Source organism: Salmo trutta, chromosome 5 (genome assembly GCF_901001165.1).
Source record: "Salmo trutta chromosome 5, fSalTru1.1, whole genome shotgun sequence".
Taxonomy (NCBI): domain Eukaryota; kingdom Metazoa; phylum Chordata; class Actinopteri; order Salmoniformes; family Salmonidae; genus Salmo; species Salmo trutta.
Window position 1 is genome coordinate 53,179,953 of NC_042961.1, and position 25,054 is coordinate 53,205,006.

The 25,054-nt window shown below is 40.0% G+C and overlaps 1 protein-coding gene and 1 long non-coding RNA gene across 10 annotated transcripts; one reads left to right on the top strand and one right to left on the bottom strand.

Moving 5' to 3' along the window:
- Window positions 1-219: 219 nt before the first annotated feature.
- On the bottom strand, window positions 220-23,003 carry LOC115194489 (SLAM family member 8). 8 transcript variants are annotated; one of them, XM_029754214.1, is made up of 7 exons: window positions 22,740-23,003; window positions 17,677-17,976; window positions 17,251-17,520; window positions 16,440-16,553; window positions 15,799-15,830; window positions 13,887-13,958; window positions 12,746-13,731 (listed from the first exon to the last, which is right to left on the bottom strand). In XM_029754214.1, the coding sequence occupies exons 1-7, from the start codon at window positions 22,804-22,806 to the stop codon at window positions 13,654-13,656; spliced, it is 933 nt and encodes a 310-aa protein (XP_029610074.1). In that variant the 5' UTR covers window positions 22,807-23,003; the 3' UTR covers window positions 12,746-13,653. The 8 variants fall into 8 exon arrangements, with proteins under 8 accessions (XP_029610070.1, XP_029610071.1, XP_029610074.1 ...); XM_029754216.1 differs by having other exon boundaries at window positions 12,746-13,958; window positions 16,440-16,502; XM_029754218.1 differs by having other exon boundaries at window positions 12,746-13,958; window positions 15,799-15,827; window positions 16,440-16,505.
- On the top strand, window positions 10,314-11,637 carry LOC115194498 (uncharacterized). Of its 2 annotated transcripts, XR_003878374.1 has the most exons (5): window positions 10,314-10,402; window positions 10,517-10,560; window positions 10,897-11,159; window positions 11,396-11,506; window positions 11,597-11,637. It is a non-coding gene; the product is annotated as an uncharacterized LOC115194498 (long non-coding RNA). The 2 variants fall into 2 exon arrangements; XR_003878373.1 differs by having other exon boundaries at window positions 10,897-11,506.
- Window positions 23,004-25,054: the final 2,051 nt, after the last annotated feature.

Consider the following 25,054-nt stretch of genomic DNA (forward strand, 5'->3'; position numbering starts at 1 on the left):
CCAGAAAATCCAGATCTGCAGCCACTCCGATATGTGAGCTTTTGTCCACAGGACAAATGCTTTTAGTCATAATTGACTGCCATATCTGTAGTTCCTCCACATAACCAGCTGGATGTGACAGATACTTTTTATAGTTATATTTGTAAATATGAATTCTCATCGTATGAAATAATTAGACATACAGTATGTATTAAAAAAGAAACATTATTACATACTCGGTAGGCTGTAACTTGCTTGATTTTTTTATTAACTGAATGATTGGTTTATGTATTGATTTATTGGTTGGTCGATTTGATTGATTGACTGAATGGATGGGCTTCCCATTTTCAAACTGCTGTTTTGTATATAAACACTTTTTTAAAGCATGTACAGCGCTACTGTATTCATCTGCATGGTTTCATTTTTGTTTACAGAAAATAACAGTATGTAAAACATTTTATCACTAAAGGGGAAATCTGCAGTTTAAATCATAACAACGCGGGTACCCTGCCACCAATTTTTTTACAAATACAATTTTTACAAACAATGGAGATAAAAAAGCATATGTATTCAGCATGGATCAATAGTTATATACAATGAATTTAAAAGTACAAAGGAATTGCAGATTGCCACTATAAATACGGATGAAATCAGACAACAACAAAAAAAATCCATTATCATAATTCTCTCTCCTTCATAATTTCCCCTGTGTTTGCATTCAGTACCTGAGTCTATGGGTTAAATCTTAATCAAAGTAACATCAGTGGGTCTCTGAGAAGATGGAGGGGTAATCTTCTATTGTGTAGTACACCGTCTCTGGTTTCTTTAGATTATTTCCTTTGCCCACTGGGTGGCGCTGTGCTGCAACTGGTATCTGTAGGGTGCTGTAGAGTGTCTCTGCCTGTGGGGGGGACTGTGGTTCTTTCCTCTCTTCTGATGAAGTGTACTCTTTGTCCCCTGGATGGCCCTCTTCTCCTTCTGCTACTGCTGGTACTGCTCCTGGTCTCCCAGCAGTGACGTAGATAGATGTCACCTCAGATCCAGGGGTGTTCTGTGGTTCTGGTCTTCCTGGTACAGCGCTCACTGGGTTGTCAACTTCTGGAACAACGGCCTGTTAGGAGATGAGTAATCATAACATGCAAATTATCATTGTTTAAAATTCTCTAGACTCTAAGATGTTGGGCGGTGGGGGAATTGTTTTAACATGGTCATACCATGCATCATTTAGCTATTTGATATTGAATTTGTAAATGTTTTGATAAAATATTGAATTTGGCCTTTAGTCCCAAATCCCATAGAAACGCATTGAATAACACATTCATAAATGACAAAAAAGACTGTTAAAAATAATTAAGGAGTAAGGTTTTGAAGTGTCTGTCCTATATCTAGGAGATACAAGAAATCTCAGCAAATATATTAGCTTTTTTCCCCCCACATATTTAACTATACCTCCATACTTCCATACATTTTTTAAATAAGTATCGGTTACCTTCAAACAGGTCGTAGAGCAAAATGGAGAAAAAAAATCTCCCCTTTCTACAGTGGGGTCACGTTTGTAGCCAAAACCGTTCAGACGCTACAGACGTTTTCCTGAGACAACCGATTTCAGGGATGTCTCATGGTCTGACAAACACTGCTGTAGCAAGGGCTGCATCTCAATCTACCACATCCGCCTATAGCGGCCTTCCGTATCTACGGTTGATTGAGATGCAGCCCAGCTTAACTTCTTACATCTACACGTTCCGCTAGCGGAACGTCTGCTCCAATATCCAATGATGGGCGGGGCGCGAAATTCAAACTCCTCTAAATCCGAAAACTTACACTTTTCAAACATATGACTATGTTACAGCTATTTAAAGACAAGACTCTCCTTTATCTAACCAAACTGTCCGATTTCAAAAAGGCTTTACAGCGAAAGCAAAACATTAGATTATGTCAGCAGAGTACCCAGCCAGGAATAATCACACAGCCATTTTTCAAGCTAGCATATCATGTCACATAAACCCAAACCATATCTAAATGCAGCACTAACCTTTGATGATCTTCATCAGATGACACACCTAGGACATTGTGTTATACAATACATGCATGTCTGTTCAATCAAGTTCATATTTATATCAAAAACCAGCTTTTTACATTAGCATGTGACGTTCAGAACTAGCATTCCCACCGAACACTTCCGGTGATTTTACTAAATTACTCACGATAAACGTTCACAAAAAGCATAACAATTATTTTAAGAATTATAGATACAGAACTCCTCTATGCACTCGATATGTCCGATTTTAAAATAGCTTTTCGGATGAAGCACATTTTGCAATAATGTAAGTACATAGCCCGGCGTTACAGGGCTAGCTATTTAGACACCCACCCAGTGTAGCCTTCACCAAAATCACATTTCCTATAAGAAAAATGTTCTTACCTTGCTTGTTCTTCATCAGAATACACTGCCAGGACTTCTACTTCAATAACAAATGTAGGTTTGGTCCCAAATAATCCATCGTTATATCCAAACAGCGACGTTTTGTTCGTGCGTTCTAGACACTATCCCAACGCTAAATCTCGGCCACGAGCATGACGCAAAATATGACAAAAAATTTCGAAATATTCCATTACCGTACTTCGAAGCATGTCAACCGCTGTTTAAAACCAATATTTATGCAATTTATCTCGTAGAGAAGCGATAATATTCCGACCGGGAATCTGCCTGTCTGTAAACTGAGGAAAAAACCAAAAGCCGGGGGCGGGGCGTGTCACGCGCCTAAGGCTTAGTCCATTGACTGACCACTCAGCATTTGCTCTCGTGTGCTTCAGCCAGGGCTTTGAATGACATCATTCCTGTTTTTCCCGGGCTGTGAGACTCCATTGTTGACGTGAGAATTGTCACGTAAGAGCAGAGATCCTTTGTAAACGACAGAGATAATAAAGAAGGGCAAGAAATGTTCAGACAGGGTACTTCCTGAACAGAAGCATCTCAGGTTTTTGCCTGCCATAGGAGTTCTGTTATACTCACAGACACCATTCAAACAGTTTCAGAAACTTTGGAGTGTTTTCTCTCCAAAGCTAATAATTATATGCATATTCCAGTTTCTGGGCAGGACTAATAATCAGATTAAATCGGGTACGTTTTTTATCCAGCCGTGAAATTACTGCCCCCTAGATGTAACAGGTTAACCTGACAGATTTGAACGTGGATTTTATTATTATTTTACATATAGTTACGCACCGGTGCGTCAATAGACTCTACGGTTGTTTAAACATAGATTAATGAGAGGGTACCTTAAGTGGTAGTATTTCTTTAGGGGATCTTCTGGTTGATATGATGCATCCTACACCAACTAAGAATAATCCACCAGTAACAATGCACACAATGATGCCAACTAGTGATGCTGCAGCGATCCTCTTCTTCTCACCAATACCTGAGATGTCACACACACACAGACACACTCATTTACATACACAAAAAACAGCATATCCACATTTTTGCTTAAGAAGAATATAACTGCAATGATATTACAACTTTGTTGATTTTTTTTATAATGCTAGAGGAATTCACAAAGTGGAAGTGAGTTAATTAAACTTACATATGTCCTTCATGCGTTGTGATCTGGCCTCTGCGTTGACATGATTGTTGACGATACACTGGATGAATCCATTACCACTGGAGACGGTGATGTTGACCTCAGAGACTGACAGAAAATCCTGGTACAGTGGGCACTGACCTCCATCACAGACAGAAAACATCCAGCCTGAACAATTCACTGTGATGTTACAAAGTCCTGTACTTGAGTTGGAGTAGGTCACCTGCATGGCTGGAATGGGAACAGCTTCTACAACAACCAATACAGTTCAGAAAGATACATTTTACATGTATGACTGGTGAAGACACTTTAAAGGAGATTATCTTTTTGAAACAAAACAGAAACATAGCCGACTACCAAAACACACAAAAAAACCACTAAACTCACCCAACACCTTAAGTCTATATGAAGACGTTGAATCTGTCCAATCTATTTTCTTTGCATTTGCAATGTAAATTCCACTGTCTGTGTCTGTCAGATTCTTAATGCACAGAGTGTGGTTCATTGGATTATAATCCACCTTCTCCTTGTATTTAGGAGAGATGTCTTTTTTATCCACTATTACATCCTTTTGGAAGTTCCATGTAATTCCTTTGAGTTGATCAGGTGGTTCTGCAACAGCCAGACACACCGAACCTCCCTTCAACCCATACTGGTCTTTTGGAGGGTCTTCAGCCCAGGTCCCTAAAGAAAGAGGAAGAGGTTCACCGGGCGCAGAGTTTGCACCTGTTTATTCAGATAGGGATAATCTTAATAAGTGTTTAATCTAGAAATGCATGTTTTTACTGAGTTACAGTTAATTTAAGGAAATCAGTCAATTTAAATACATTTTATTATGGACAGAAATGCTCCTCAGCACCGGATGTGGAGGTCTTGAGCTGCGGTTGTGAGACCGTTTAGACGTACTGCCAAATTATCTAAAACGATGTTGGAGGTGGTTTATGGTAGAGAAATGAACATTAAATAATCTGGCAACAACCCTGGTGAACATTCCTGCAGTCAGCATGCCAATTGCACCCGCCCTCAAAACTTAAGTAATCTGTGGCATTGTGTTGTGTGACAAAACTGCACATTTTAGAGTTGCCTTTTATTGTCCCCAGCACAAGATGCACCTGTGTAATGATCATGCTGTTTAATCAGCTTCTTGATATGCCACACCTGTCAGGTGGATGGATTATCTTGGCAAAGGAGAAATGCTCACTAACAGGGATGTAAACCAATTTGTGCACAGAATTTGAGAGAAATAAACATTTTGTTCACATGGATCATTTCTGGAATCTTATCCCATTCCCGAAATGTATGGGTGTGATCAAATGCCCACTGACAAAGAAAGGATCAGTCTATAATTTTAATGGTAGGTTTATTTGAACAGTGAGAGACAGAATAACAACAAAAATATCCAGAAACACCCATGTCAAAAATTATATAAATTGATTTGCATTTTAATGAGGGAAATAAGTATTTGACCCCCTCTCAATCAGAAAGATTTCTGGCTCCCAGGTGTCTTTTATACAGGTAACGAGCTGAGATTAGGAGCACACTCTTAATTATATGCATATTCTAGTTACTGGGCAGGAGTAGTAACCAGATTAAATCGAGTACGTTTTTTATCCGGCCGTGTCAATACTGCCCCCTACCCCCAACAGGTTAAATTAAATGAATCATCTGCGTCTAGCAGAGGATCATAAGATACCTTGCTTCTGGAAGCACTGCAAAAGTTGTTGACCCAACTACACCAATTACACTCGCATCAAATATATGTGAACGTGTTTCATAAAAAAATGTAGCATCAATATACTGTAGGAGAAACTACAAAAAAACTAACAAGGAGGTTAGCAAAAGCTAACTGTATTCCTAACTTTATCATGCAAGTAACACTTTAACACGCAATCACTGATGACTAGTCATTCTACAGTACATTCAACACACCATATAAAAACCAACAAAGAAGTTAATTGTTTAACTGTATTCCTAACTTTATCATGCAAGCAAGCACATTTAATAGATACAAAACATGAGCAGCAGAAAGTAAAGAATCCATACAATACTAACCATAGTGGAGGATAGAGAGTAGGAGTATTCCCTGTTTGGAGAAGGAGGAGAGGGGACCACCAGACATCTCTGTTAGGCGTTGTATGTCTGTTTCATCTGTCTTTACGCCCTCCCTATCTCTCTGTGACTGACTAGTAGCTAGCTAGACTCACCAAAACACGCAGAGAAGAGAGAGAAGAGACTTCTTTTGATGAGGGCTGCTGTTCTAGAAAATAATCCCTGTATGTTAGTTGAAAAGGAAGTCACACTCTATAGTGGTTCTCTGAAAATACCCCTTCACTCAGCTGGAGAGTTAGACCACGAGGAGTGGGTGTGTTTGGGGTCTGTTACTGTCAGGCTGATGGTATCAGAACAGTGTGTGTGTGCATTTTCATGTCGGCGTCGTATGCCTGCAGAAGGGTTTGCATGAGATATCTTCCATGCTCATTGCTTAGTGTGGCTGAGGCACATGAAACACATGTCCACTTGTGCGTTTTCAGGAGGAAGTGGGTCCTAGCTTACTGACAATGGCCACCTTCTTTGTTTCAGATAACATCTTGTGGTGATGTCTCTTCCTGTGTCTATTGGTCTCTGCGGCAACCTGCATCTGTTTCTCAGAAATGACACAATGACCTCACTACAGTCTATCTGTCTGACAAAACAAGTATTTCAGCAGATTTCATACGTTTTTGTGCGAATTCATTCGTAGGAAAATACACATTTTTGTGCGACTTCATTTAAAGGAAAATACAGTTTTTGGGGGGCAAACTTCAGAACAATCTTTTGAAAGTTATTGGAGCACTACATTTTGAACTTTTTTTGTGTCTCACATATATTTAGAAAAAAAAACTTGTTAACAACCCAATATTGTTAATCAACTAGGTTGTCACTGAAATACTTATATTATAACAGTAGCTTTATGTTTTTTTTTTATTAATGCCAATGCTGTTTTCTATGCTTGTTTTCGCTTAATACTTTGGGATGCTGGTGCTATGTCAGATTTTATGAGGGGTGCCAGATTGGCGTAATATCTACATAGGCGTACAGAGGCCTTTTTTAGCAACCATCACTCCTGTGTTCTAATGGCACGTTGTGCTAGCTAATCCAAGTTTATCATTTTAAATGGCTAATTGATCATTAGAAAACACTTTGCAAATTATGTTAGCACAGCTGAAAACTGTTGTGCTGATCAAAGAAGCAATAAAACTGGCCTTCTTTAGGCTAGTTGAGTATCTGGAGCATCAGCATTTGTGGGTTCGATTACAGGCTCAAAATGGCCAGAAACAAAGACTTTCTTCTGAAACTTGTCAGTCTATTCTTGTTCTGAGAAATGAAGGCTATTCCATGCGATAAATTGCCAAGAAACTGAAGATCTCGTACAATGCTGTGTACTACTCCCTTCACAGAACAGCGCAAACTGTCTCTAACCAGAATAGAAAGAGGAGTGGGAGGCTCCGGTGCACAACTGAGCAAGAGGACAAGTACATTAGAGTGTCTAGTTTGAGAAACAGACGCCTCACAAGTCCTCAACTGGCAGCTTCATTAAATTGTACCCACAAAACACCAGTCTCAATGTCAAAAGTGAAGAGGCGACTACGGGATGCTGGCCTTCTAGGCAAAGTTGCAAAGAAAAACTAACGTTCAAAACATTGGGGTCACTAAAATAGTACCCGCAAAACACCAGTCTTAACGTCAACAGTGAAGAGGTGAATCCGGGATGCTGGCCGTCGAGGCAGAGTTCCTCTGTCCAGTGTCTGTGTTCTTTTGTCCATCTTAATCTTTTGTTTTTATTGGCCAGTCTGAGATATGGCTTTTTATATACACAGTTGAAGTCGGAAGTCGTAAGTTTACATACACATAGGTTGGAATCATTAAAACTCGTTTTTCAACCACTCCACAAATTTCTTGTTAACAAACTATATTTTTGCCAAGTAGGTTAGGACATCTACTTTGTACATGACACAAGTCATTTTTCCTACAATTGTTTACAGACAGATTATTTCACTTATAATTCACTGTATCACGATTCCAGTGGGTCAGAAGTTTACATACACTAAGTTGACTGTGCCTTTAAACAGCTTGGAAAATTCCAGAAAATGGTGTCATGGCTTTTTAAGCTTCTGATAGGCTAATTGACATAATTTGAGTCAATTGGAGGTGTACCTGTGGATGTAGTTCAAGGCCTACCTTCAAACTCTGTGCCTCTTTGCTTGACATCATGGGAAATAAAAAAAATCAGCCAAGACGTCAGAAAATAAAATGTAGACCTCCACAAGTCTGGTTCATCCTTGGGAGCAATTTCCAAATGCCTGAAGGTACCACATTCATGTACAAACAATAGTACGCAAGTATAAACACCATGGGACCACGCAGCCGCCATAGTTCTGTCTCCTAGACATGAACGTACTTTGGTGCGAAAAGTGCAAATCAATCCCAGAACAACAGCAAAGGACCGTGTGAAGATGCTGGAGGAAACAGGTACAAAAGTATCTTTATCCACAGTAAAATTAGTCCTATATCGACATAACCTGAAAGGCAGCTCAGCAAGGAAGAAGCCACTGCTCCAAAACTGCCATAAATAAGCCAGACTATGGTTTGCAACTGCACATGGGGGCAAAGATCATACTTTTTAGAGATATGTCCTCTGGTCTGATGAAACAAAAAAAGAACTGTTTGGCCATAATGACCATCATTATGTTTGGTTGAAAAAGGGGGAGGCTTGCAAGCCGAAGAACACCATCCCAACCGTGAAGCGCGGGGGTGGCAGCATCATGTTGTGAGGTGGTTTTGCTGCAGGAGGGACTGGTGCACTTCACAAAATAGATGGCATCACGAGGAAGGAAAATTATGTGGATATGTTGAAGCAAAATCTCAAGACATCAGTCAGGAAGTTAAAGCTTGATCACAAGTGGGTCTTCCAAATGGACAATGACCCCAAGCATACTTCCAAAATTGTGGTAAAATGGCTTAAGGACAACAAAGTCAAAGTATTTGAGTGGCCTTCACAAAGCCCTGACCTCAATCCTATAGAAATATTGTGGGAGCAAGGAGGCCTAGAATCCTGACTCAGTTACACCAGCTCTGTCAGGAGGAATGGGCCAAAATTCACCCAACTTATTGTGGGAAGCTTGTGGAATGCTACCCGAAATGTTTGACCCAAGTTAAACTATTTAAAGGCAATGCTACCAAATACTAATTGAGTGTATGTAAACTGCTGAACCACTGGGAATGTGATGAAATAAATAAAAGCTGAAATAAATCATTCTCTCTACTATTATTCTGACATTTCACTTTCTTAAAATAAAGTGGTGATCCTAACTGACCTAAAACAGGGAATTTTTACTAGGATTAAATGTCAGGAATTGTGAAAAACTGAGTTTAAATGTATTTGGCTAAGGTGTATGTGAACCTGTTCAACTTGTTCAGTTGAATCTGGGCGTAAGTCACATGACTTGGTCCAGCAGCAGAAGCACCTGCAGCATCTGAGAGATAATACACAAACACCTCAACTTAGTCAAACTCTACAATTTCATATTAAATTAAGAGCAGCGACTACTGCACATTCACACTGAAAACATTACATTACACAACCATTATCATTGTTGTCTGGGGCATTGATTGGATCTTAGATTTAGTGTCACCTGTTGGTCAAAGAAGAGAGAGACAGGTTAGTTAGGTTGGTTGTCCCTCAGCTTGTCTAGGGACAGATTATGGTAACATGTTATTATACAAAGTGGATGTTGATCAGTCAGTGTATGTGGTTACAGAGAGGAGACTGGTAGAGGTCTTGGCTGAGAGACTGACCATGCTGCTGATGTGTATACCCAGATCCTTGGTCCTGTTGGGGGTCCTGGTTGGTGCTCTGGGGCTGAGGGGGCCTACATGGAGAGAGATACTCAGCTTAAGAAGTACAGAGAAGATGTTATACTGTATGTATCAATATAGTTGAGAGGCAGGTGTTCTCACCAGAATATTCTGTTGAAACAGTAACCTTTTTATATTATTGATAAGGGAATAATATGTTAAAGGTAAGTGATTAAAGAATCCAACCCTGAAATGTAACTGATTAGTAATTAGTAGTTATGTAGCATGTGTAATGAAAAATTAAAGTGCTGAACGTAAGTCCCATAAGGTCTAGTAGAGGCCTGGGAGGAAGAGAAATGTGTGTGTGTATTAGTGGGCCTAAGAGAACTGTAGACATGTGTTTGACCCGACGTGGAGAGACTTAGGAGAAAACAGGGAGTAACCCTCAAGGTCCCCCTAATCTCGGGGGAAAGGAACAGACAGCACTGGCTAGTGATTAACAGTGATGAGAACTCCAGGGAGGGATACAATTCACCTACTGTTAGTGTGTATGTTTATGTGTAGGTATGTGCGTAAGTGAGGAGGGAGGATAAAATGAATGTCTTTGTGTAATGGACTTCAGAACGTTCTCTGAATAAACTGTACGAACCTTTTGCAGAAGCTGAGTCTTTGCCTAATTATTATTAACCCATTGTCTTACAAACCTTGGGGATTGGTCAAAGCTTATTGATTGTTAATTATTATCATTAGAATAGAAAATTCTTCTGACAATTATATGTTGACATTTCTCTCCGAAACATGTAATAGAATGTTTTGTATTAAATGAGACATAGTAAAAGTCTCACCTTTGCTGTTTGATATCTCACCAGCAGGACCAGGAGAATGACCAGTAGAACACCAGCAACAACCAGACCCACAACCACTCCTACTAGGACTGATGTAGAGGATCCAGGAGATACGACTGGAGAGACTGGAGAGAGAACAGCACAACACAATCAGACTCTGAGGTAGAAAATAAAAATAGTAGTTAAATTCCTGTATGTATCTGAATCTGATGACTTGGAGATCAGAGATGTTCGGAGAGGGAATGACATGGTTTACTCTGTTCTCCAAACACACAGTCAGGGGGAGCAGCAGATCAATAAGGTATGGCTCACTGTGACAGGTAAGGGTCTCAATCACAACTGTGCCCTGTTTTAAAGTTGCGCTCTGTAGGATTTATGCATAATTTGCCTCTAGGGGCGCAAGTGAGCCAAAATGCCAAGGGTCCCCAAAAATTTAACTTATTGGACGTAAGTCACATTCTACACAAGTTTGGGAATTTTACGTTTTACATTTCACTAGTTTGCCAGCCTATTATAGGCAAAACTGTTCTTTAAAATCATTTCAAATTGTTCCTCATTTTGATCTCTACTTTATTCAAATTTCATTGCCAGTTTTGTTTATTTTAAATGTGTTATCTATTCACAAGACATTCCCTTGTTTCTCTTCAAATGTCCAGAGCGTCTCTTTGAGCCTAGGTATTCAGTGTTTCAATGGACGGCCACTGTGTGTTGCCTCTTCAGTGGTCCTCTTCAGTGGAGGACACCAGCTGTCTTTGGGAACCAGAAGCTTCGTTTGACGGCTCTTTCTGGAGGGGGAGTCCCAATGCCCACGTCTCTGTTGTCTGGGCATCTTACAGCCCCAACAGAACTGTCATCATCAAATGTACTTCCAGCAACGGGCTCACTAATGCCTCTAAGGTGGTGAGGGAGATATGCCAAGGTACAGTCATTTCTAGGGCCAGGATTTATTTCTGTAACACATGACCTGACCAGGAAAAACTGGTGTATTCATGAACCTTGACTGGGAGTTATTAGGCCAGCCAGTTATGCAGTGAGACAGGGAGGAATTATTGTAGATGCTGGTCAAGCTTGCAGTTGAATTTGTGAACAAAGTGAGGCCTTCTTTGTGTTCTTACCTTGTTACCATACACATTTTTTCTCTCCCTATGTCCTCAGATGAACAGCCAAAGCCTGACGTGGTGGTGGAGGGGGAGAACCGCATCCCCGGGATCGTAATGTTGCTCTTAGGATTTCTGTTCAGATGTCTTTTAACATATATTTTCAGAGGTGAGTGGGAATTAAATTACTATACATTTTAATTTCTATCAAATTTCACAGTGCCCTGTGTGTAAATAGATGCTCCCTTTACCTCTACAGGATCGTTGGGTCCCCCACGGGATGGTTGAGCTAACATAGGCTAATGCGATTAGCATGAGGTTGTAAGTAACAAGAACATTTCCCAGGACATAGACATATCTGATATTGGCAGAAAGCTTACATTCTTGTTAATCTATCTGCACTGTCCAATTTACAGTAGCTATTACAGTGAAATAATACCATGCTATTTGTTTGAGGAGAGTGCACAGTTATGATCTTGAAAAGGCACATTTTGCAGTGTTGATGCAAAATTTTTAACAGAAATACAATGGTTCAGTGGATCAGTCCAAAACTTTGCACATACACTCCTGCCACCTAGTGGCCAAAATCAAAATTGCGCCTGGGCTGGAATAATACATTTTGGCCTTTCTCTTGCATTTCAAAGTTCTTGGTACAAAAAAATAAGAAAAACGCATGTTTTAGCTTAGCTGAAATGAAGACGCGTTACTTCTCTTTTGTGTGCTAGGTGGAAAATAGAAGATATCACTGCCTTGTTTTATGTCTCTCATAGAGTCCCTCACATGCTTATCATCCAGGTCACTTTTCTTTAGAATCTACTTTCCACTGGGTACAGACCAATCAGCTCAACTTCTAGATTTGATTTACAGATCTAGAGTTGTCAAATAATGTGAATTCAATGTCAAATCTACCCCCAAAAATCTGCATGTCCTTGGATTTAGGTTAAAAGTTAGCTGAAAAAAGACGAAATGCCTTACATTGCTGAGTTGTTTGCAAATCCAATCACTTTTCCATGTTGATTCAATCTCCTCACACAGACTGTTTTGGAAAAAAATGTTGATTCAACCAGTGTTTGACCAGTGGGTATGTACATCACATGTCTGTACCAAGGTGTGTTGATATTTTGGCGTGTTTTTACAGGGGTCAAAGCATCAACCAGGTGCGTCCTACACTTTTGGGAGTTGAAAAACCCCCAACCTACCTATAGAGAGGAGCTGAACATCGTAGCTGTCAAACCAAAACCCCAGCCTACCTGTAGAGAGGAGCTGAACATTGTAGCTGTCAAACCAAAACCCTAGTCTACCAGTAGAGAGGAGCTGAACATCGTAGCTGTCAAACCAAAACCCCAGTCTACCTGTAGAGAGGAGCTGAACATTGTAGCCTGATGAAGAGCATCTTCCCTGACTGACATTTCTCCCTGGTTGTACCATCTATGCTCCCCCACTCAAGCTACTGCCTCAATGCCTTATCATCTGAAGCTGTTGAAGCCAATCGCCCAAGAATCTGCCAGATCCCTTTGTTTTTGTATGCGACTATGAGGTTCTTAAATGAAAGCACTATTTAAAATACATCTATTATTATTATGTCTTAAAGAGGATAATACACCTGGAATAAAAACACGGCATTAATTCTGTTCTAATTCCTGTTTTTCTATCACTAGAAGGTAGCCTTTCTCAAATACTGCACTTTTTTTTACTTTGAATCATATGATCTATGCGTTATGATTGCTACAAATAGTTATATTTATTAGGATGCTCTCTCCTTTCTCTCAATATGTAAAGATGGTATTATTGTATTAAGGTCTATTCATTGTCTGATTTCACACAACAACAAAAGACAGCTTGTGAGCATATGCTGAATTGATGTGAATGTGGCCTATGTAATTTCTACAAAGCATGTCTGTGGAATGTAAAACGTTTTACTGTACAATAGACACATCTAAACTACAATACATAGAAATACAAATAACTTGTTTTCAACTCTTGTAGAGTCCAAAAGACTCTACAAGAGTCAAGACAAAAGACTTGAATTGCCATTAGTCGTTATTACACAAATACAAACAGTTAATGCAACAATAGAATGCAATAGAACCTAACAAAAAGTTATGTAACTCTGAATATCTTGAAAATAACAAGTTGTACCACACAATGATCATGAACAGACAAGGATTGGAGTTCTGAACAAGTAAGAAAATAAAAACAGAAATGTGCAGGTTGTGATGAAATTAAACTGTAACATCTATCACAGAAGGTACACATGTAGGATGCAGAGGGTTCTATATCTATAGAAGCCCAACTTATGACCACATCCTGTTCAGCTCACAGTACTTCCTGGTAGGAAGAACAGTGGGTTTCTGGCTGGCGTCCAAATGTGATCTTGTCATACAGAGTCTGCGACTAAATGTGACAGGCAACCAAGAACAAACTGTTTCAGCATTATGAAATGTAGACAATTTCTAAGTAGACTACATAGTCTCCCTTTCATGCAGAGACTGTTTAATTTTATTTATGTTCAAAGATATCAGGTATGACCATTCATATCTCACTCTCACCGTGTTCAGTCTTGGGACAGCCAGATCATCTACGTTCTCATAGATAGACATTACCTGACTGTTTGATCTTGTCTGGAATAAAAACAGAAAAAGGTACTTAAACCAATAAACAAAATGGATGAACATTGCACAAAAACATAAAAATACTGCCTATTTGAGCCAAAAATTTCACAGCAATCAGCAATTACAGTACAAAGTATAGTGTAATACAATACACATACAGTTGAAGTCGGAAGTTTACATACACATTTACATTTAAGTCATTTAGCAGACGCTCTTATCCAGAGCGACTTACAAATTGGTGCATTCACCTTATGATATCCTGATATACACCTTAGCCAAATACATTTAAACTCAGTTTTTCACAATTCTTGACATTTAATCCTAGTAAAAATGCCTTGTCTTAGGTCAGTTATGATCACCAGTTTATTTTAAGAAAGTGAAATGTCAGAATAATAGTAGAGAGTGATTTATTTCAGCTTTTATTTCTTTCATCAAGTTCCCAAATACACTCAATTAGTATTTGGTAGCATTGCCTTTAAATTGTTTAACTTGGGTCAAATATTTCAGGTAGCCTTCCACAAGCTTCCCACAATAAGTTGGGTGAATTTTGGCTCATTCCTCCAGACAGAGTTGGTGTAACTGAGTCAGGTTTGTAAGCCTCCTTGTTCGCACACGCTTTTTCAGTTCTGCCCACAAATGTTCTATAGGATTGAGGTCAGGGCTTTGTGATGGCCACTCCAATACCTTGACTTTGTTGCCCTTAAGCTATTTTGCCACAACTTTGGAAGTATGCGTGGACCCATTTGCAACCAAGCTTTAACTTCCTGACTGATATCTTGAGATGTTGTGTCAATATATACACATCATTTTCCTCCCTCGTGATGCCATCTATTTTGTGAAGTGCACCAATCCCTCCTGCAGCAAAGCACCCCCACAACATGATGCTGCCACCCCCTTGCTTCACAGTTGGGATGATGTTCTTCAGCTTGCAAGCCTCCCCCTTTTTCCTCCAAACATAATGATGGTCATTATGGCCAAAAGGTTCTATTTTGTTTCATCAGACCAGAGGACATTTCTCCAAAAAGTACGATATTTGTCCCCATGTGCAGTTGCAAACCATAGTCTGGCTTTTTTATGGCGGTTTTGGAGCAGTGGCTTCCTTGCTGAGCGGCCTTTCAGGTTATGTCAATATAGGACTTGTTTTACTGTGGATATAGATGCTTTTTATACCTGTTTCCTCCAGAATCTTCACAAGGTCCTTTGCTGTTGTTCTGGGATTGATTTGCACTTTTCGCACCAAAGTGAGTTCATCTCTCCTTCCTGAGCGGTATGACGGTTGCGTGGTCCCATGGTGTTTATACTTGCGTACTATTGTTTGTACAGATGAACGTGGTACCTTCAGGCATTTAGAAATTGCTCCCAAGGATGAACCAAACTTGTGGAGGTCTACATTTTTTTTCTGAGGTCTTGGCTGATTTCTTTTGATTTTCCCATGATGTCAAGCAAAGAGGCACTGAGGTTGAAGGTAGGCCTTGAAATACATCCACAGGTACACCTCCAATTGACTCAAATGATGTCAATTAGCCTATCAGAAACTTCTAAAGCCATGACATAATTCTCTGGAATTTTCCAAGCTGTTTAAAGGCACAGTCAAGTTAGTGTATGTAACCTTCTGACCCACTGGAATTGTGATACAGTGAATTATAAGTGAAATAATCTGTCTGTAAACAATTGTTGGAAAAATGGCTTGTGTCATGAACAAAGTAGGTGTCCTAACCGACTTGCCAAAACTATAGTTTGTTAACAAGGAATTTGTGGAGTGGTTGAAAAACAAGTTTTAATGACTCCAACCTAAGTTTATGTAAACTTCCGACTTCAATTGTACATAATAACGGCAATGCATACTTACATCTTTCATTCTTGTGTCGTCAGTCAGAGCTGCTATGTATTACAAGAACAAAATATCAACCAATCAGATAGATAATAGACAGGTTATCCACAAACATACCCAAGAATGTGTAAATTACACACTTATGAGGTTCCACACTCTTTTTCCGATATCCATAATATCCCCAAGGCCCACATTTTGAAAAAAAATATCAAATTATGCTCATGCCTGTAATGGTTTTCTTTAGAGAAGTAGAGGAGTCAGGCGCAGGACACAGGGATAAATGTAAACAAACGTGTTTACTCAAAATATCAACAAATCTTCTCATAGAAAAATACATAGTTCGGAGAAACACCTCCAACCACACAAAACAGGAAACAATCACCGACAAGACAAACAGGAAATGCAGAGGTTTAAATAATGAACATAATTAGGGAAATCAAAAACAGGTGTACACAATAAAGACAAAACCAAACGAACAGTGAAACATCGATCGGTGGCAACTAGTAAGCCGGTGACGTCGACCGCCGAACGCCGCCCGAACAAGGAGAGGGGCCGACTTCGGCGGGAGTCGTGACAATGCCACATAATCATCCTAAGAATACTTCCAGAGCCTAAAATGTAACTTTAAGTATAGATGAGGCAACATATGCTGTACATACCCGTGTTACAGCGCCCCCTGCAGTAATACACTGCCACAGCTACAATCAGCACCACTGCGCCGCCTACTGGGACCACAATGTAGATCCTACACCACTTCATCCATGTATCATACTCTATAACACAAATGTGATTAGACTGGTGTTTCTTAAACCTGGTCATGGAGACCCAAAGGGATACACATTTTATTTCTTGCCCTAGACATGATTCCACTAATCAACTCATCATCATACCTTAGTGGAATCACGTGTGTAGTGTTAGGGCAACAACTAAAATGTGCACCCCTTTGGGTCCCCAGGACCAGGATTAAGAAACACTGAAGTGGTTCCCAACTCCAGTCCTCTAGTACCCCCAACAGCACACATTTTCTGTTGTAGCCCCGGACAAAAAAAACCCTGAATTAACTCATTGAGGGCCTGATGATTAATGACAAGTAGAATCAGGTGTGCTTGTCACCGGGGCTACAATACAAATGTGTACTGTTGGGGGTACTGGAGGACTGGAGCTGGGAACCACTGGATTAGACTATGCAATACGCTAAAGCCTACAGAGTTACATATTACATCTACCCAATGTCATCACATGTATTACATAATACTGTATATTATATGTACCCAATGTCATCACATGTACTACATAATACTGTATATTATGTCTACCCAATGTCATCACATATATTATATGATACTGTATATTATATCTACTCAATGTCATCACATGTACTACATAATACTGTATATTATATTTCACAACATAAGCATAGAAGCACACTATATGAAAAGTGGATGGTGGATTGTTATCATATCTAGTTACCTGGGGTGGTTGTGTCATTACTACACTTTACTGTTGCTGAGGCAGATTTCCGACTGACTGGGTTGGAGCCGTTGCAGGTTACACTGATGTCTCCGTCTGCTGGTGACAGAGAGAAGTGTATCTGCTGGTCGTCCCTGTACGTCTCATTCCCTCTCTCCCAGGTGTAGGAGAGGTTGGAGCCGACTGACACGTTGCACAGCAGCCACACTGAACAGGACTGGTTGGCCAATAGCTTGATCTCCTTCTGGATCTCCACCTTGGATATAGGCTCTGAGATAGAGAGAGAGAGAGAGCAAGAGCGAGAGAGAGCGAAACAGAGAGAGAAAATGAGAGAGAGAGAAGGAGAGATAATTATTCTAAATGGACCATACCTTCCGGAGAAAGACAATACAAGATAAAACGATGGAATAACACAAAGCAGCCTACCATGGACTTGAATATGGATGGTCTTGGTTGGGATCTGGCCTCCTTTGTTTGATGCGGCAGAAATTAGAAATTCCCCTGAGTCTTGCAGTGTCAGTTCTTGGATTGTTAAACTGAAGTTACTGTCGTTCATCTCCAGTCTCCCCTCAAACTGTGATCTTGGTAAGGAAACGTTCCCATCAAATTCTGCAATGACCATTTTTCTATACTTCCACTCCATTGAATTGATACCTTCCCTTTCTAAGCCTGAGGGCAGCTCCACTGAGTCCCCCACTGCTTTGTTGAACAGAGAAATACCCACACCTGAAACACACAAGTACACAACATGACATTCTGACATTGATCAATGGTTACACTTTACACTACAGGGCTCTTATTACTGTGTAATTATTGTTAATGAAAGTACAGTGTAGAAAGTATTGTAATTACTCATGATAGACTGTACACAGTGTACCTACAGTGTGCCTACACAAATAATGACACAATAATTTACTGCAATGTAAAGTCTTACCCCATCAATGAATAGGTAATAATGGATTTAATTTAAATAGCACTTTCCAAGTTTATATATACTGTATGACACTTTACATCTCTGCATTTAACATATCTTTACATATTTGAGTGTGTGGGTCTACTTTACTTTATTAAAGTCCACTCCTCCCCCACATTCAGCAGAACAGGATGAGATTACAGAAAAAGAGAAGTGGGGGTGGATCTTTATCAATAAATGCTCCTCTGCTCAAGTCTTAGTACAAATCATCTATGTGGAAATGCAAACACCACATGTAAGAGACTTTGGATCCTTGAAAGTGCCATATAAATACCATGTATTACTATTATTATTATTAATGTTATTATTAATTTTACTATTATTATTTTTACTATTACTTGTTTTTATTATTATTATTACATAATCTGTTTACTGTGTAATTATGCACCAGAAATGCATCATACTGTCACACCAAGATCTGTTTCACCTGTCTTTGTGCTTGTCTCCACCCCCCTCCAGTTGTCACCCATCTTCCCCACTATCTCCAGAGTATTTATACCTGTGTTCTCTGTTTGTCTGTTGCCAGTACGTCTTGACTTGTCAGGTCTTACCAGCGTGCTTTCCTGTCTTCCTGTTTCTCAAGTTCTGTTTCCTAGTTTTCCCGGTTCTGACATTTCTGCCTACCCTGACCCCAAGCCTGCCTGCCGTCCTGTACCTGCCTGACTCTGACCTGATCCCGAACCCCTGCCTGTTGTCATGACTTTCCCTCCTGGGTGAGGATCAGAGAGATCCCCCTCCCCCACTAGAGAGGAAGGGGGGGAAGTTGGGGGAGTTGGCCAGTTTTATGACTGTCACAAATACCTTACAGGAACTCTCTCTCACTACGCAGAAATGGAAGTAAAAAATCCCTTTATTGCAACAGAGAGAAATTTTGCAGTACTGTAACATCAAAAGGTTGGACATTGAAACGATATTTCTAACGTAAATAATGTGGGAAATGGTTGGTGGGACTTAAAATAACATCAAATTGATCAGAATTACAGTGTAGACATCATTAATGTTGTAAATGACTATTGTAGCTGTGTCTGCATCTGGGTCAATATCTTGAGTTGTGATAGATATTACTGCACGGTCGGAACTAGAAGTACAAGCATTTCGCTACACTCACATTAACATCTGCTAAACATGTGTATGTGACCAATAAAATTTGATTTGATTTGAAACCGCAGATTTTTTACGGAATATCTACATAGGTGTACAGAGGCCAATTATCAGCAACCATCACGCCTGTGTTCCAATGGCACATTGTGTTAGCTAATTTAAGTTTATCATTTAAAAGGCTAATTGATCATTAGAAAACCATTTTGCAATTATGTTAGGAAAGCTGAAAATGGTTGTTTGGATTAAAGAAGCAATAAGACTGGCTTTCTTTAGACTAGTTGTGTATTTGAAGCATCAGCATTTGTGAGTTCGATTACAGGCTCAAAATGTCCAGAAACAAATAACTTTCTTCTGACACCCAACAGTCTATTTTTGTTCTGAGAAATGTAGGCTATTCCATGTGAGAAATTGCCAAGAAACTGAAGATCTCGTACAGCGCTGTGTACTACTCCCTTCACAGAACAGCGCAAACTGGCTCAAACCAGAATAGAAAGAGGAGTGGGAGGCCCCGGTGCACAACTGAGCAATAGGACTGGTGTTCTGCGGGTACTATTTAATAAAGCTGCCAAGTTGAGGACTTGTGATGCGTCTGTTTCTCAAACTAGATACTCTAATGTGCTTGTCCTCTGCTCAGTTGTGCACTGGGGCTTCCCACTTCTCTTTCTAATCTGCTTAGTGCCAGTTTGTGCTGTTCTGTGAAGGGAGTAGTGCACAGCGTTGTACGAGATTTTCAGTGATGGTTGCTGATAATGGTACTTTGTACGCCTATGTAGATATTTCATTAAACATCTGCTGTTTCCAGCTACAATAGTCATTTACAACATTAACAATGTCTACACTGTATTTCTGATCAATTTGATGTTATTTTAATGTACAAAAAATGTGTTTTTCTTTCAAAAACTAGGACATTTCTAAGTGACCCCAAACTTTTGAACGGTAGTGCATATCTTTAGAGTTTAGTCAGTAACTCGTTCAATAACTTTTCCCGTGGTGTCCCAAGATTACTAATGAGTTAATTGTTACATGATTAATTTAATCATTTTAATAATTAAACACAGTTAAGTGATTTGATAAAATAACAGTCGAACATTAATGATAGCAACGTTACGACACTGTCCTCGACCTGCCCCGTGTGCACAGTAAATCATCTGAGAACTGTACTATCCGCCTCCTGTGTCAATCTGGGTCAATATACTGAGCCGTGATACATACACTGCATGGGCAACATAATAAATTCATGGTAGTCTACTATTAGTCATATTATTAACCTTTAAACAATGTCTTTCATTAAGTAAGAATAAAATAATAGAATGATACAGTTACAACAAAGCAAACTTTAATATGTAGAACATAACAGCAGTTGTTCTTGTCCTGCAGTGTAATTTACTATGCAAGAGTTATTTGCTCACATTTTATTTGGATAGTCCCATATACAGTGCATTCAGAAAGTATTCAGACCCCTTGACGTTTTCCAAATCTTATTATGTTACAACCTTATTCTAAAATGGATTAAATTGTTTTTTCCCTCATCAATCTATACACAATACCCCATAAATACAAAGAAAAAACAGGTTTTTATAAATGTGTGCAAATGTATAAAAAATACAAAACTGAAATATAATATTTACATAAGCATTCAGACCCTATACTCCAGGCCTGGGCAATTCCAGTCGTCGGGGGCCTGATTGGTGTCACACTTTTCCTCCATCCCTAGCAAACACAGCTGATTTAAACTATTTGCATTTAAAACTGAAGATCATGATTAGTTGATTATTGGAGTCAGGTGTGTTAGCTGGGGCAAAACTGTGACACCAATCAGGCCCCCGTGGACTGGAGTTGCCACAGGCCTGCTTTACTCAGTACTTTGTTGAAGCACCTTTGGCAGCGATTACAGCATCAAGTCTTCTTGGGTTTGACGCTACAAGATTGGCACACCTGTACTTGTGCTATTTCTCCCATTCTTCTCTGCAGATCCTCTCAAGCTCTGTCAGGTTGGATGGGGAGCGTCGCTGCACAGCTATTTTCAGGTCTCTCCAGAGATGTTCGATCAGGTTGAAGTCCGAGCTCTGGCTGGCCAATCAAGGACATTCAGAGACTTGTCCCAAAGCCACTCCTGTGTTGTCTTGGCTGTGTGCTTAGGGTCGTTGTCCTGTCAGAAGGCAAACCTTCGCCCCAGTCTGAGGTCCTGAGCGCTCTGGAGCAGGTTTTCATGAAGGATCTCTTTGTACTTTGCTCTGTTCATCTTTCCCTTGATCCTGACTAGTCTCTCAGTCCCTTTCACTGAAAAACATCCACACAGCATGATGCTGCCATCACCATGCTGCACCGTAGGGATGGTGCCAGGGTTCTTCCACATGTAATGGTTGGATTTCAGACCAAAGAGTTCAATCTTGGTTTCATCAGACCAGAGAATCTTGTTTCTCATGATCTGAGAGTCCTTTAGGTGTTTTTTGGCAAACTCCAAGGCCTGATTGGTGGAGTGCTGCAGAGATGGTTGTCCTGGAAGTTTCTCCCATCTCCACAGAGGAACTCTGGAGCTATGTCAGAGTGACCATCGGGTTCTTGGTCTCCTCCATGACCAAGGCCCTTCTCCCCTGATTGCTCAGTTTGGCCGGGCGGCTAGCTCTAGAAAGCGTTTTGGTGGTTCCAAACTTCTTCAATTGAAAAATGATGGAGGCCACTGTGTTCTTGTGGACCTTCAATGCTGCAGACATTTTTTGGTACCATTCCCAGATCTGTGCCTCGGACAATTCCTTCAACCTCATGACTTGGTTTTTGCTCTGACATGCACTGTCAACTGTGGGACCTTATATAGACAGGTGTGTGCCTTTCCAAATCATGCCCAATCAATTGAATTTACCACAGGTGGACTCCAATCAAGTTGTTAAAAACATCTCAAGGATGATCAATGGAAACAGGATGCACCTGAGCTGAATTTCGAGTCTCTTAGCAAAGGATCTGAATACTTATGTAAGTAAGGAATCATTTTTATTTTAAATCATTTTTCAAGAAATTGTAAGAACCTGTTTTCGCATTGTCATTATGGGGTATTGTGTGTAGATTGATGAGAATGTGGATTTATTTATTCCATTTTAGAATAATTCTGTAACTTAAGAAAATTGGGAATAGGGAAGGGGTTTGAATACTTTCTGAATGCGCTGTAGATGATCTCCAGATGGTCATACTATCAACAAACTATCAGTTGATAAGCAACTGATTGCTAAGGTTAAGTTAAGGTTAGGTTTAGAATAATGGTTGGGGTAAAGGTTAAGTTTAGGATAAGGGTTAAAGTTAGAGTTAAAAACCAAGGAAGTTAACCATTTAACTATTATTCCTAACTTTATCATGCAAGCAAGCAAATGTAATTGATACAAAACAGGAGCAGCAGAAAGTAAAGATTCCATACAATACTAACCATAGTGGAGTATAGAGAGTAGGAGTATTCCCTGTTTGGAGAAGGAGGAGAGGGGACCACCAGACATCTCTGTTAGGAGTTGTATGTTTGTTTCCTCTGGCTGTACGTCCTACCTATCTCTAAGTGACTGACTGGTAACTAGCTAGACTCGTGAAAACACACAGAGAAGAGAGAGAGAGTAAAGAAGATGGAGAAGAGATTTCCTTTGGTGAGGTCTGCTGTTCTAGAATAGACTCGCTGTATGTTAGTTAAAAAGGAAGTCACACTCTGTAGGCGTTTTCTGAAAATACCCCTTCACTCAGCTTGAGAGTTAGACCATGACTACAGGTTCCATGTCCTAATATGAAGGCAATATGATGGCGGTGGCTAAATGCCAGAGGTGATGAGCTATTAAGAAGAGTTACTATGAGTATGACGTAAAGAGGACAAATGTATAAAGTATTCTGTGCCAAGACTGAAAGGCAGTTGTATTCATGATCCAGCTCCGCTTTTATTATGAAGTAATAAAAAGTCTATTTGAACTCACATGCTCCGGTATTTGTGAAATATGATTGACCAAATGTTTCCACGACAATGGTTTCAGAACAGTGTGTGTATATTTTAATGTAGGCGCTGTATGCCAGCGGAAGGGTTTGCATGAGTTCTCGTGCATGCTCATTGTTCAGTGTGGTTGAGGTACATGAAAAACCAGCCCACTTGTGTGTTTTCGGGAGGAAGTGGGCCCCTGACTACTGCCAAAGGTCCCCTTCTATGTTTCAGGTATCATCTTGTGTCACTTCCTGCATGGTGGTCTCCTTGACAGAGACACAGTCTGTCTGTCTGTCTGTCTGTCCACATACAGTGCATTCAGAAAGCATTCAGAACCCATGACTTTTTCCAAATTTAGTTACATTACAGCCTTTTTCTAAAATGGATTACCTGTATTTTTTTCTTTATCAATCTACACGCAATAACCCATAATGACAAAGTGTCGAGGCACAGATCTGGGGAAGGGTACCAAAACATTTCTGCAGCATTGAAGGTCCCCAAGAATACAGTGGCATAAATCATTCTTAAATGGAAGAAGTTTGGAACCCACAAGACTCTTCCTAGAGCTGGCTGTCTGGCCAAACTGAGCAGGTGACCAAGAACCCGATGGTCACTCTGACAGAGCTCCAGAGTTCCTCTGTGGAGAATTGAGAACCTTCCAGATGGACAACCATCTCTGTAGCACTCCACCAATCAGGCCTTTATGGTAAAGTGGCCAGATGGAAGCCTCTCCTTAGTAAAAGGTACATGACAGCTCGCTTGGAGTTTGTCAAAAGGCACCTGAAGGACTCAGACCATGAGAAGCAAGATTTGATGATCTGATCTGATGAAACCAAGATTAAACTCTTTGGCCTAAATTCCAAGTGTCACGTCTGGAGGAAAGCTGGCACCATCCCTACGGTGAAGCATGGTGCCCTAAATCACTATGACCTTGTCTGTAGAATTTGAGGCTATGAGCTAGACCTGGTCAAGTAGTTTACACATGGAATGTAGTACAGTAATGGAAATTATGAATAATTTGGTACAGCATGGCACTTGAGACACCAGGGTTGTGGGTTCGATTCCCTCGGGTGACCAGTACGAAGAAGTATGAAAATGTATGCAGTCACTGTAAATAACTCTGGGTAAGAGCGTCTGCTAAATTACAGAAAATGTACAACATTTCCATTTCCATGTAAATACCCCACACTGATGTTGACCTTTGCTTACCTGGAAGACCTCCTAGCAAACCCATTTCAGTTTTGGAAAGCAGGAGATCTTACGACCATGTTCTTGAAGCCTGTCATTTGTGTGTGTTGGTTGTAGAACTACAGTAGTTTAATGTTAAAGTATAGTGAGAGGTCCTTGCTATCTTAGATGAGGGGGGTTATAAAATGTTGCACATCACAATTTTTATCAGAGAACGGATGTCATGTCCCAACTTATTTCTGTTAGTATTTCCTGATGTTGCAACTGAACTATAACTGATCAACCTAAAGTAGTAGTTTGGAGAGTTATCTTTTGACATTTCTGTTCTATTCTATAATATTCTATAACAGTCTATAATATTATATTATGTTAATTACCAGGGGTATTTCAATGTAATGTCAGACATTCAATTATAGAGTTTTGCTATCAGCAATGTGGTTCAAACTGAAATGTTGCCACCCTAGAACTTTTCCTGGTTTGTTAAAGAGGAAGTGATACACAGTACCAGTACTGACCAGCTCCTCAGAACTGCTGCAGAGAGGATATGACATTAGAAAACTGACCTTTTCAGACACACCCTTGCCTAAAAAAGTCATTAT

Bases quoted from the DNA above. Each gene is read 5' to 3' on its own strand.
- LOC115194489 (XM_029754210.1), bottom strand. From the start codon at position 22,806: ATGTCTGGTGGTCCCCTCTCCTCCTTCTCCAAACAGGGAATACTCCTA. The intron at 3,810-3,947 runs GTGAGTTTAGTG...TGGTTGTTGTAG, and splicing joins ATATAGACTTAAGGTGTTGG to AAGCTGTTCCCATTCCAGCC. The intron at 3,399-3,563 runs GTAAGTTTAATT...GTGACATCTCAG, and splicing joins ACAACGCATGAAGGACATAT to GTATTGGTGAGAAGAAGAGG.